At 64.8% G+C, this 13,234-nt stretch overlaps 4 protein-coding genes across 4 annotated transcripts; 3 read left to right on the plus strand and 1 right to left on the minus strand.

The window, feature by feature from the left end:
- Positions 1-14: 14 nt before the first annotated feature.
- On the plus strand, positions 15-437 carry EMIHUDRAFT_244443 (hypothetical protein; the record flags this gene model as incomplete). The annotated part of the gene is made up of 1 exon (XM_005769458.1): positions 15-437. One exon carries the CDS (start codon positions 15-17, stop codon positions 435-437), a length of 423 nt encoding a protein of 140 aa, XP_005769515.1.
- Positions 438-5,096: 4,659 nt separating this feature from the next.
- Positions 5,097-6,904, plus strand: EMIHUDRAFT_244445 (hypothetical protein; the record flags this gene model as incomplete). Its single annotated transcript, XM_005769459.1, has 3 exons — positions 5,097-6,073; positions 6,143-6,262; positions 6,343-6,904. The coding sequence occupies 3 exons, from the start codon at positions 5,097-5,099 to the stop codon at positions 6,902-6,904; spliced, it is 1,659 nt and encodes a 552-aa protein (XP_005769516.1).
- Positions 6,905-7,029: 125 nt separating this feature from the next.
- On the minus strand, positions 7,030-8,691 carry EMIHUDRAFT_244446 (hypothetical protein; the record flags this gene model as incomplete). The annotated part of the gene is made up of 1 exon (XM_005769460.1): positions 7,030-8,691. One exon carries the CDS (start codon positions 8,689-8,691, stop codon positions 7,030-7,032), a length of 1,662 nt encoding a protein of 553 aa, XP_005769517.1.
- Positions 8,692-10,946: 2,255 nt separating this feature from the next.
- On the plus strand, positions 10,947-12,544 carry EMIHUDRAFT_470333 (hypothetical protein; the record flags this gene model as incomplete). Its single annotated transcript, XM_005769461.1, has 3 exons — positions 10,947-11,581; positions 11,659-12,126; positions 12,197-12,544. The coding sequence occupies 2 exons, from the start codon at positions 10,947-10,949 to the stop codon at positions 12,047-12,049; spliced, it is 1,026 nt and encodes a 341-aa protein (XP_005769518.1). The 3' UTR covers positions 12,050-12,126; positions 12,197-12,544.
- Between the last annotated feature and the right edge of the window lie 690 nt (positions 12,545-13,234).

A 13,234-nucleotide genomic window follows, 5' to 3' on the forward strand; every position in this document is an offset into this window, starting at 1 on the left:
AATAGGCCCCGCTCATGCAGACGAGGCTGCCCCCCGCGCCGGAGGGCACGGCGCCGCTCGAGCGGTTCCTCGCGCACGGAGACCCGAGCGTGCACGAGAGGGTGGCGGCGGCGCTCTGGGAGGCGAGCAGCGATGCGGGCGCGGTGGCGGCGCTCACGCGGCTGGCCGAGGGCGCGGAGCTCGCCGCGCTGGCGCGGGGCGGGGAGGAGGGCGAGGCGCCCGTGCTGGGCGAGGCGACCGAGCTGTCCAACATCCCATCCGACGGCGCGCAGGCGAGCGGCGCGCGCAGCGGCAAGAAGCACCGCCGCGCGCGAGCGCCACCCGTCGTGCGCACCGAGGAGGAGATCGCCGCGCTGCGCGCCGCTCGCGCGGCGAAGCGCGAGCGGACCGGAGCGCCGCCGCACCATGAGGGGAGGGCGGCGGCGCAGCGGGGCTGAGGAGACATTCAGAGAAGCCGCAAGTATGCACAACCCGGCACAGGCACGGTATACCGTGTACAAAATTCTCCTGCGGGCGGACCACCCTCACAGATCACAGATCACAAGCCACGTGCAGGGTCCCGTACCATGCGGAATCGACCCTCATCCAGTGCGTGGCGCGAACAGCTTCAGCTTTTCTCGCCCGCTCTGCTGAGGGCGAGGCGCCGAGCTACGGTTCCAACGCTGCAGCACTCTCCCTCTATTCACAGCAGAGATGGCGACGCGTCCTTACGCGCGTCCTCGTCCCCACCTGCTTTGCTTCAACGTGCTGCCATGGAGCCAGCGCGCCTCGCGCCATGATTCAATCGCCATGGCCGGAGCGCTTTGGATCGCAAAGGCCCATGGGCCGCTGCGCAGGGCGGCACGCGCAGGCGCTACACAGATCAGAGCATTGGCGCCGAGAGCATTCATTTCCGCATTCAGTTGTCGTTGTTCTGTCGGCTCGAACAGCCCGTACAGCCATTCAGCGGCTGGTGGACGGCGCGCAGTCTCCACGCGGATCCGCATCTCGTGCACACCGCAAGGCGCCGCCACCACATGGACCAGCCCGATGGACTGTGTTTGTGGTCGGGGTGGACAGTTTGCTGTTCAGCGTATCATTGAGCAGGATGAGATGAGCGTCTAGTGGTGACGCGGGTAACGGGCGAGGTCCTGGGTGCAGAACCCGCCCTGACTCTGCCGATCCACTGGATGCGACTCAACTGCTGATACCGAACTTGTGCTGGCGGGCAGTGATTTGTGAGCGTATCGTTCAAGATTGGGGTCAGCCCACCCAACGGATGGCCGTTCGGTCGTACGACATTCGACTCGACTGTGGACTCACTCCGTGCCAGTCGTCAGCCGCCAGTTCAACGCTCGCAATGCGGTATGAACGCGGTGTCCGCGGCGGTGAGCTGCGCAGTTGGTCATTGTTCTTCGTTGCAGAGTCTTTTCTCGCATTGCTAGGCAACCCACCAAGGCCCATCGACGGCCAGCGCCCAAGGTCTGATTGTGCCCCCGGCTGTGCGTCAGCAGCGGCTTCAGACAGGGCCTGCGCTTGAAGGGGATTTTACATTTACGGGCTCTGCCAGCAATGCGTGGAAGGCGACGCGACGGTTGAAGGGTACTGTCCAGAAGGGCACTGTCGCTCCGGGTCGGGCGACGGTGCCGCAGTGTCGCTCCGGGTCGGGCGACACTGCTCGCGGCGTCCGGGTCCTGCGCCTCCCGACGAGGTCGGACGGCGTGGTATTCCGGCCGCCGCGCCTCGGTGACTGGCTGCCGTAGAAACCAGAAGTACGAGGGCGTTGTCCACCCTAAGATGGACGGAACTCGGAGGGCGTTGTCCACCCTAAGATGGACGGAATTCGGAGGGCGTTGTCCACCCTAAGATGGACGGAATTCGGAGGGCGCTGTCAGGGTCCCCCTCGGGGAGCGACGGCGCCCGACCGTCAGGGTCCCTACGGGGAGCGACGGCTGAAGCGCAAGGGTACTGTCAGGGTCCCTTCAGGGAGCGACGGTGCCCTAATGTCAGGGTCCCCCTGGGGAGCGACGGTTCGAAGGGCGCTGTCAGGGTCCCCCTCGGGGAGCGGCGGCGCCCGACCGTCAGGGTCCCTACGGGGAGCGACGGCTGAAGCGCAAGGGTACTGTCGGGGTCCCCTCGGGGAGCGACGGTGCCCTACTGTCAGGGTCCCCCTCGGGGAGCGACGGTTCGAAGGGTACTGTCAGGGTCCCTTCAGGGAGCGGCGGTGCCGTACTGTCAGGGTCCCTCCGGGGAGCGACGGTTCGAAGGGTACTGTCAGGGTCCCCGCAGGGAGCGATCGTACCGCAGCTGCGGCTAAAGGCCTGCGCTGCCCGCGGCATTCGAATGCGGCGCCTCCCGACTGAGTCGGCTCGCGTCGTATTCCAGCCAGAAGGGCGCTGAGACGAGATCGCGATCTCGGTCATCACGCCATCTAGACTTTAGCGAGGCGTGTGGCGCGCCGGCAGCGCCGCCGCCGTCTAAGGTACTGTCAGGGTCCCTTCGGGGAGCGACGGTGCTGCTGAGCGTCTGCTTGAACTGCTGTCGTCCCGCCAGAGTATATCTCGACTAGCTCTTCATCGAGAAGAGCGTCGACTCGTGCGCCGCCTCGTCGGCGGCGTGGCGGGCGGGCAGCTGGATGTGCTGTCGCCTCGCCATAGGATACCTCGACTAGCTCTACATACTCAAGCCTCGCGAGAGCGGCTCACGCAGGCGCAGCGCCGGCCGGGGAGGCCTCGCAGCTGCCGACACCAGATGCACTGTCGGCGTCGTTCTACGCGGGCCGCTCGTCGACTGATTGACTACGGTTCTCGCGTGGGGGCGCTGTGCTGTGCCGTACCGGGCTCGACCACGCCGTCAAGCCGTCGAAGTCCGAGACGTGGGGAGGCACAACGCCCAACCACGCCAGGGCCCCGTCGAGATCGTCGTCGCCGCGACATCGAGACCTCCGGTGATCTCCGGTGATCTCGGGTGATCTCCGGTGATCTCCGGCGGTCGGGCGGCGTCGATCTCCGAGAGGGAGTCGAGTCTAGCGTTCCTCAAGATGACGCACTACTCAACTCAACCCCTACGCCCGCATCGACGTGGGAGACAAGGCCACCCCTCGATGCTACCTGCTACCAAGCGGTGGGGCAGGAGATTGGAGGGGCCCCTTGCAGAGGTGGCGCGAACAGCTTCAGCTTTTCTCGCCCGCTCTGCTGAGGGCGAGGCGCCGAGCTACGGTTCCAACGCTGCAGCACTCTCCCTCTATTCACAGCAGAGATGGCGACGCGTCCTTACGCGCGTCCTCGTCCCCACCTGCTTTGCTTCAACGTGCTGCCATGGAGCCAGCGCGCCTCGCGCCATGATTCAATCGCCCCCCACCCGCCCTCTTCCTGGCGATGTTCATGGCTCAGAGCTGATTCCGATCAAAACACGCTACCAGTGTTCACTCTCTCTATAGCATCTCCCTCCGTGGTCGCGGGCTCGGCTCGCGCCGAGTTTCCGCTGTCGTCGTCACCGCATAGTCGGTTGGGCGGAGGCGGGCAGGAGCAGGCGGCTCCTTGGATCTCCAGCTCAGCCTGAGCTGTGAGGATCGGCCCTGTCCACGGTTGAAGCGACGCCAGCTTCACGAGATGTATCTTCAACGAGTTGGATCGGCTCTCTTTGTTCATGGGTCTCATTGGAGAGACGACTTGAGGAGACGACTAGTCTCACTCCCCCGCTTTCACGCAGCGTGTTCTGTTCATGTGTGTCGTGATGTGTCTGTCGGCCCTGGCATGTGTTGTCTGTCCCAGGGCGTGGGGAGGCACAACGCCCAACCACGCCAGGGCCCCGTCGAGATCCTCGTCGCCGCGACATCGAGACCTCCGGTGATCTCCGGTGATCTCGGGTGATCTCCGGTGATCTCCGGCGGTCGGGCGGCGTCGATCTCCGAGAGGGAGTCGAGTCTAGCGTTCCTCAAGATGACGCACTACTCAACTCAACCCCTACGCCCGCATCGACGTGGGAGACAAGGCCACCCCTCGATGCTACCTGCTACCAAGCGGTGGGGCAGGAGATTGGAGGGGCCCCTTGCAGAGGTGGCGCGAACAGCTTCAGCTTTTCTCGCCCGCTCTGCTGAGGGCGAGGCGCCGAGCTACGGTTCCAACGCTGCAGCACTCTCCCTCTATTCACAGCAGAGATGGCGACGCGTCCTTACGCGCGTCCTCGTCCCCACCTGCTTTGCTTCAACGTGCTGCCATGGAGCCAGCGCGCCTCGCGCCATGATTCAATCGCCCCCCACCCGCCCTCTTCCTGGCGATGTTCATGGCTCAGAGCTGATTCCGATCAAAACACGCTACCAGTGTTCACTCTCTCTATAGCATCTCCCTCCGTGGTCGCGGGCTCGGCTCGCGCCGAGTTTCCGCTGTCGTCGTCACCGCATAGTCGGTTGGGCGGAGGCGGGCAGGAGCAGGCGGCTCCTTGGATCTCCAGCTCAGCCTGAGCTGTGAGGATCGGCCCTGTCCACGGTTGAAGCGACGCCAGCTTCACGAGATGTATCTTCAACGAGTTGGATCGGCTCTCTTTGTTCATGGGTCTCATTGGAGAGACGACTTGAGGAGACGACTAGTCTCACTCCCCCGCTTTCACGCAGCGTGTTCTGTTCATGTGTGTCGTGATGTGTCTGTCGGCCCTGGCATGTGTTGTCTGTCCCAGGGCGTGGGGAGGCACAACGCCCAACCACGCCAGGGCCCCGTCGAGATCGTCGTCGCCGCGACATCGAGACCTCCGGTGATCTCCGGTGATCTCGGGTGATCTCCGGTGATCTCCGGCGGTCGGGCGGCGTCGATCTCCGAGAGGGAGTCGAGTCTAGCGTTCCTCAAGATGACGCACTACTCAACTCAACCCCTACGCCCGCATCGACGTGGGAGACAAGGCCACCCCTCGATGCTACCTGCTACCAAGCGGTGGGGCAGGAGATTGGAGGGGCCCCTTGCAGAGGAAAAGAAAATTCCGCCCACGCAGACGCCTGGTGCACTGACGGTCGGCCGTCAGAAACCACGCCTTCGTGGATCGCGTCACACCAATCCTCGCTACCCAACGCGGCCAAAGGATATCCACCTCGAGAACCTCGAGAACACGCCTGGTCCCCATCGGCGATGTCTCTCTCTCTGTTCACCGTCTCGCTCGCGGCTATCTCTCCGCGCAAATCCATCGTCGTGACAGACGTAGACGGCACTCTCTTCTCATTTGCGGGCCGCGACCTCTCGGACGGCAACCGTCGCGCTCTGACAGAGTGTGTGGAGAGCGGCGTGCACGTGAGCCTCGCTACGGGGCGCATCCCCGGCCCGTGGTTCGATGCGCTCAAGGAGCAGGTCCCCGGCATCGGCGCGTGCGTTTTTGGCAACGGAGCGCTGGTCGTCGACGGAAGCGGCTCGCCGATCTGGGAGTCGCAGCTGCCCGACGAGATCGTGGCTGCGGTGCGCGAGTACACGCTTGGAGGCTGCGCCGGCGGCGACAGCGCGGCCCGGCTCTGCGTCCTCGCCGCCACGCGCTGGGAGCCCGGCGCGCCCCACGCCATTCGGTACGTCGAGCTCTCTCCGGACGGCTCGCCGTCGGCCATCACTTCGCTGATCGAGCGGGCGGGCGAGCCGGACGCGGTGCTGCTGCCGAGCCTAGACGGGCTCGAGGCGAGAGGAGTGCTCAAGTTTGTGATCTGGACGCTGCCCGGCGAGGACGGGTGGGCGAGCATGGATGCGACCGTCTGCGAGCTTCGCGCGCGGCTCGAGGGGCTCGGCGCGACGATACTGCACCACGGAGACCGGTGGTGCGAGGTGCTCCCTCCTGGCGTCGACAAGGGCAGCGGAGTGCTCAAGCTGCTCTCCTCGCTGGGCGTGGCGCCGGAAGACGCGCTCGCGGTTGGCGACGCCGAGAACGACCTCAGCATGCTCCGGATAGTGGGGATCGGCGCCGCGCCTGCAAACGCGCAGCCCGCCGCCCTCGCCGCCGCCGACGTGGTCGTGCCGAGCAACAGCGACGACGGCGTGGCGGCGGCGATCCGCAAGTACGTCCTCCCCGAGGAGGGCGCAAACATGCTCGACTTTTACACGCTGGACATGTGTCCCTTCGCGCAGCGGTGCCCGATCCCGCTCTCCTCGCACCGACCCTTCTCAAGCCGTCAGTGAGCGCCGGTACGAGGACTCAGGTGCTGGATCGTGCTTGAAGAGCTCGGCGCGTCGTACTCTCGCCGCGCCGTCAACTTGCGCGGCAGCGAGGAGGAGAGGGCCTCTGCTCTCCCAATGCCGTGGGGCTCCCGCCTTGGGACGTGGAGACGCGGGGGACAGCCTTTGCCCTTGCCCCACGCCGGGTCACCACGCCCTTCCTTGCTACATTACCGCAGGAGAGGGCGCGGTACGAGCGCGAGGTCAACCCGCGCGGCAAGGTGCCGGCGCTGCGCGACGCGGAGACGGGCGTCACGCTCTTCGAGTCGCTGCTGATCAACGAGTACCTCGCCGAGCGGCAAGAGGGCGGCCCACTCTTGCCGGCCGACCCGGCGGCGAGGGCGCGCATCCGCCTCTGGAACGAGCATTGCGACTCGCAGCTGGCGGTGGCGCACTTCACGCTGCTGATGAATAAGGACGCGCCGTCCGAGGAGGCGAAGCGGGCCGCCCTTGACGCGGCGCTCGACGTCTACGAGGCGCGCCTCGTCGGGCCGTACCTGCTCGGCGACGCCTTCACGCTCGCTGACGCAAACGCGCTCCCCTTCTTCGAGCGCCTCGACTTTTCGCTGAGGCACTACAAGCAGATCGATGCGCTCGCGCGGCACCCACGCACGCGTCGCTGGCTGGACCTGGCCCTTTCGCGGGAGTGCTTCCGGGCCACAAGGCAGCCCGAGGCGAAGCTGGTCGAGCTGTACGACAAGTTCTTGGAGGCAGACTACGCCTTTGGCGGGCTAAACAAGAACTGAAGGATGCGGCAAGCAATGTGCTAAGCGAGTTTTTCGTCTGCAGAGAGGTTTTTTACGATTAATGCATTTGTGAGAAAAGACGCGCCCCCTGCACGACCCGCCCCCCCCCCGGGGGGGGGGGGGGGTCACAGCGCTGGAGGCCCGGACACCGTTTTGAGGGGCTGCCTCATCGCCGGCCGGTTTCTCCGGTCGATGAGAAACATGTCGCCAAAGTCATCGTGACGACCCTCCGAGTAGGCACCCTCGGATACCGTCCGAAGAAGCTCTCCACGGAGGGCCGGTACGTCGCCCCGGCCCGATGGCGAACCCCCCTCGTCGAGCACGGGCGCGGTCTGCGCAAAGACGTGCTGGCGGTGTATCACTGGGCGGCGGCGGATCGGATCTGCGGCCTCGCCATCCCTGTGGATGCGGTGGATCGTGCTCGCCGACACCTCGAGTGCTGGCATCTCCTGCCGCGCTGCGTGCTCCCACTCCTTCTCGAAGCGCTTCGGCCGCCCGTACTCTTGCGAGACGCGGCGGCTCACATTTGGAACATACGCCTGCGGGTCCTCGTTGGCCTCGTCCTCGTCGTACCTGCACCTGCGCAGCAGCGGCTCCGCGAGTACCTTCTGGAGCACGACCCCAGCGGGCGCCATGATCGCGATGCACAGCACGCCCGCCTCGCGCATAAACTCATTTTTCTCGTGGCTGAAGAGGCCCATGTTTGCCGGGATGGCTGCGAGGGCACCTTGGATGGTGGCCCGGGGGAGGGAGGCGACGAGGGCGAATCCCCACTCGTAGACGAGGTTGTGGCAGGCGTGACGGTCGTGCTGCAAGCGCGAGGGCAGGGTCGCGAGCAGCACGGCTGCATAGGCGACAGCGCGGGCAGCCAACCCTGCAAGCAGCAGCGGCAAAACAGACGGCAGGCGCAGAAACGAGCCGAGCTCAATGCGCGCGCCGAGATGGATGAATAGGAAGAGGGCGCCAAACGTCCAAATTGAGGCGAACATGTGCTCGAGGCTGTGGACGCTGGACGGGCGAAGGGCAGCGTAGAACACGGCCACCCCCACGACTGCGAGGTCCTTGTGCAGGAGTGATCCGCCGTAACCGTTGGACATTACGATAAACTCGTCATCAGCGAGGCCGTAGGCGAGAAGTGCGGCGGCACACACGAATAGAAGCTCCTCCTGTGGCTGCCCCGTGAAGAAGGGTTGGCCACAAACCGTGAAGCGGGGCCTCTCCTCGACGAGAAAGACAAAGGCTCCAGCGAGACCCAGCGCAACGACGAGCGTCGCGACAAATTTGACGACGACGCCGAGCAAGATGACGGACCACGCCGGCTGGTCGTTCGCGCCGGCGGCTGCGAAGCCTTCAAAGACGCCAAAGGTAAAGAGCGCCGTGCAAGCCTCGAGCGGTGCTGCGGTGAACATGAGGCGCGGCATCGGGCCCAGCCTGAGTGGCTTGAGCTCGAGCATGAGCGGGATCACAAGCCCGTCACCCAGGGACGCGAGGATGAAGGCGAGCGCCCCGGCTTCGGTGAGCGAGAAGCCGAGCGAGTACATCGCAGTCGCCATGATTGCTGATCCATCTGCAAGCACCGGCAGCAGGCCGAGCGGCACCGTGACGCGATTCAGGTCAGTGAGCTCGATTTCAAGACCGGCGCGGACAAGGACGACGAGGAAAGCGAGCGTCTGTATGTAGGGTGCGGCGGACGCAGTGATGGAGTCGGTGATGGGTCTTGAGCAGAAGCCAGCGACAATGAAGCCGAGGACGGGAGGCAGACGGGCCGCGTCTGCCACGCGGCCCATGACCCATCCACCAAAGAGAGTGTGGGCAACGCCAAGATAGAAAGGCAGATCAGACGAGATCCACGCGCGATCCGCTGATCCGCCATCTGCTGGACAGAGAACGCTTCCTCCTCCCCCGCCGAGTCGGCGGTGATGAGAGCCGTGCTCGTAATCCCTGCTGTGGCCATCGGCGTGTCCGGCGTCCGCAAGACCAAAGAGGCGGAGGTGCAACTGCTCCTCGCAGAAGAGAGGCACCACCCAGTAAGGACACCAGACCAGCAGAAGCACGGCTGCGGTGGCCAACCAACGACAGCATGCACTGCAGCTGTCACCTCTGCTCAACGACGACGCGTCACCCGTCGCCGCAGAGCCTGCTTTGCTCTCGGGTCCGGCATCAGTCTTCATCGTCTGCGTGCGTCCTCGGTACTTCGTATAGCGAGAGTATGAAAATTTCGAAAAAGCGCTTGCGCTTCGGCGGTGGTGCACTAACCTCCGAGAAACCCTTTCGTGTCGCTCCTCATCGCAAACCCTGTCAGTAGAGTCCTCCTACGGGAATGTACGTAAGAGCTACAAACACTGAAAAACGCTGCGCCAGGGGGAGGGGGGGGGGTTCTTCTCCTTCGTCCCGGCAGAAACATAGAGCGTGATTTTTTCTGGGCCCACACCAGAAGCGAAACGAACAGGGCTGGGGCTTGATGCCCTTTTCGTCGCCGCGTCCGCTGGCGCGAGCAATGCTAGTGGCGGTCGCCGGCAGTCCCTTGCACGGCACTGGCAATGACTCGAACCCTGCAAGCCCAGCAAAGCAGCCACCCTCTCCATTGGCAAAGTGGCGAAAGCACACCAACGATGACCTGGACAGAGGGATCCTCCCACCGTTATTTGGGTGCCGTTAGCCACTACATTGCCATGCTGTTTATGCTTGAGCATAGGCGACGCCGCGGCGGCGAGACGCCGCGGACGTGAAGCCAAGATCTGGTCGCCGCTGGCTCGGTCACCGGAAACGCACAGGCGAGGCGCATTCTTGTACCTTTACTTCACTGCCTCCTGACAATCGCAATAGAATTTGGTAGGCTCGGAGGCAGCACGACGGCGGACGACTTCTCGGCACATCCCAACCACCGGCCGTCGGAGTTGGTTCGCCCGGTCAGCTCTTGGACCCCGTATGCCAGCCCCGAACAACTGGTTGCGCCGATGACCTCAACCAGCCAGGCGAGCTTCCTCGGGACATTCGGGAGGCCTTCGACCGCGATTGTTCCGTCTCCCGCGATCGTGCCGCCCTCTGGAGACGGCTGCTTGCCGCTCCGTACCAGGAACCAGGAGATGAGCGACTGGGTGGCAAACCAGCCGCTGCCGCCCCCGACAGCTGCCATCCAGCCGAGAGACGCTCTGGGCCTCGGCGGCAGCTTCGAGGACGAGACTGAGGTGGCTGCTTCTTTCCGGCCGCACCCAGTCATGGTCGCGCAGCCCTACGAGGCGCTCGCGGAGTGCTGTGAGATCGTAGACCCCTACTCAGCCCCCTTGGCCGACCCCACCCTCTCTCCCACAGGTCGGTTTGCAAGTGGCGGGCGGGCATTTCCACCCCATGCTGGCTGTGCACTCACCGAAGCGCGTCGCTGGCTCCCGCGCTCGGGCATTGCTGACTGCGGCAAGCGACGGGCAGGCTTGCACCGAACTCGTCGTTGTTGCGAGGTGCGGACGCATACATCAGCACCGCTTGCAGCCTGCACACACGAGCCGATTGTATCCTCTCAGGTGCATGCATTCGGCTTGTGAGCTGGGCTGCCTTCGCGTGACGCACGCTGAAAGACCGCGCCCATCTGCCTGCTGTGTGGTCGCCATGCGCTGGGCGGAAACGTATGTTGTTCCTCTCAGGCGCGCTCGCGCCCCGCCTTGCACTATCGATGGCCAACGAGCACGGCCGGCTCAGCGTCGAGGCTCGCGCCGGAATCCCGTGGCCCGCAGCTGTTGCCGCTATACAGGCCAAGTCGAATACGTGTGAACAATAGGTCCTCGACGAGGCCGCGGAAGGCAAGGTCGTTGTTTGGTCATGCGTGCTCCCCAGACAGCTGCCCGAAAGGGCATAGTCCATAGAGAAGCGATTGCACTTGGGGACGCAAGTAGTCTTTTTAACGAAGACAAAGCCAACAGAGAAACCAAGGGAGGAATGGGAGGACGGCACGCCGCCACCACACAGGGGTTTTAAGGAGAGGAGTGTGGTTTTAGCCGTCGCCTGTAAGGCCGGGAATTCTTTTTCTCGGTGTGTGTCTCTGTTCGCCATGAGTGCGGGCAGAGGCCGCGGCGATGGAAAGCGGCCCGCGCACCTGGCCTTCCTCGACGGCCCCGACAAACGGCGGGAGCCGGAGCCGGCGGCCAAGTCGGACCGCGCGACCTTTCTTCGCGACGAGCACGGCGAATTGGTCGTGATTAAGCCCGGCGAAGAGCTGCCGCAGGAGGAGAAGACCGCGGAGGACGAGCAGTACGAGGCCTACCTGCAGGGTCGGGCGAGTGGCGCCATACGTGCCATTAACGGCTACTCGGATGGCGTCGACCGCGCGGCGCTGGCCGACTCGGCTTCAGCGCGTGATGCCGAGCAGCAGAGCGAGAGGCACCACAAGCCAGCGTCGGCGTACAACCGCGCGGCCAAGTTCAAGAAGCGGAGCGAGTCCTCCTCGGCCGGTGCGTCGGAGGAGACGGTGCGGAGCGCGGCCGCTTCGATGGACGAGGCGATGAAGCGGGCGCGCGAGGCGAGCGACAGTGAGGACGAGGACGTGCTCTCGCTCGGCGCGGCGGCGCTGGCAGACAAGGCCATGGGCGTGTACAACGAGCCGGTGTCATCGATGCTGCAGCGGGACGTGCACGGCAACGATCTGCGGCTGCCTGCGCTCGAGCGCAAGCTGCGCCGCTTCAGCGAGTGCGCTCTGGAGGGGGGCGAGGGTGCGGCACGGCCCGAGGAGCCGTCCCCGAGCCTTGTCGGAGCCTGGCCTGCAGGTGCTTCTCGGAGGAGGCGAGCGTGCGGACGGTGGACGGCCGGCCGGTCCTGCCGGACTTTGAGGCGCTCAAGAAGCGGCGCCCGGGCACCCAGATGCCGGAAACGCGTCCCCTGTGCTCCGGCTGGCGCCTGAGAAGGCGTGCACTCGGCTACACCGTTTGGCCGCTGCATCCACGCTGCATTCGTAGCCGTTGTACAGTGTACGACACACCGTGTTCGCACCCTGGACTGCGGTGTACTCGTACTCCCAGGTACGGGACGGTGTTCCGCGAGTCTGGCGTCGGCCTGCGCGGAGGGTGGCGAAGGCGCTATTGCTGGCAGGCGGCCGGGGGGAAGGCCTCTTCTCCTCGAATGATCGAACAAGGAGTACTGGGCCAGTCGTACCAATGAATAGGCGCCCGGCGGAGGCCTCCCCTCCTACTCGCTCGACTTCGAGGCGCACGAGTCGCTCGTCACGCCGCGGCCAGGCCCCGCCCTGCACGGGATGGCTGGGCGTGGCGGCTGCACTGCCCGAGCCTTCTCGGAGCCTTCCTACAGGACTCGCGCTCGACGGGTCGATGGGCGTGACCGCGCCGCGCAGCCAGGAGCTGGTCGTGCTGTACGCGGCCGAGGGCGGCGAGATCAGCGGCATGTGGATCGCACCGGACGCCGACAAACTCGGCGCCGCGGAGCGCTCCGTCATCGACGCGTCGCCGCTGTACGGCAAGTTTGCAGCGCTGGTCGAGCGGCTCTCCGACGGCGCGAGCCTCGAGCTGAGCTATTCGGAGGCGTGACCGGGGTTGAGAGTACTCTGGAGGCGTCCAGGAGCCCTCTCGCGAGCCAAAATAGCAATACTCAGAGTATGCACACCGGGACACCAATATGGCATATTGAATAATTATATTTTCCCAAAAAATGGCATTTAATCATAAATGGGGGGATCAAAAAACCAAATACAGAGGGAATGTGTACAAGGCAGTCTACGCAGCCACTGTGATTCCATCGTCCTCAGTTACTTTCTGGCGACGGCGAATGAGGGGGGGACTTCCCCTCCTCCCTCCACACATCAGTGGCAGGGGTCCTGCGAAGCTCTGCGTTTCGCTTCTCCATCGTCATGCGCGCGATGGCACCCCCCATAATATCGCGTGACAGAGAGGGATGACGACGGGGACGCTGATCACTCTGCGATCTCCTGCGCGCTGCCGGCTCCCTCGTCTTCCTCCTCCTCGTCGTCCTCGCTGTTTGCGCCATCACCTTCGACGCCAGCGTTCCAAGACATCACGTCGCTCCGCATCCGTTGCGCGTCCTTGGTCGGCCGTGTGATGATGCGGTTTTTCTGCGAGGTCCAAAGGGGAGGGGTGTGCGGGGTCCGGCGGCGGCGGGGGGGGGGGGGGGGGGGCAATAAAACCCCCTTTGGAGGGGGGGGGGCCCCGTGAAATTTTCCCACCACCTCAATGAGGAAGTCCCCCTTTTCCCCCGGGGGCTGCCTTTCCAGGCATTGTGGAGGGCGCCCTGAACAAAACAAGGGCTGCCCCAAGGACCGATTTTTTTCCCCTCCGGCCCGCCGCGAATTTTTTTTTTTTGGGGCCCCCCCCC

This window comes from Emiliania huxleyi, assembly GCF_000372725.1.
Source record: "Emiliania huxleyi CCMP1516 unplaced genomic scaffold EMIHUscaffold_421, whole genome shotgun sequence".
Lineage (NCBI taxonomy): Eukaryota > Haptophyta > Isochrysidales > Noelaerhabdaceae > Emiliania > Emiliania huxleyi.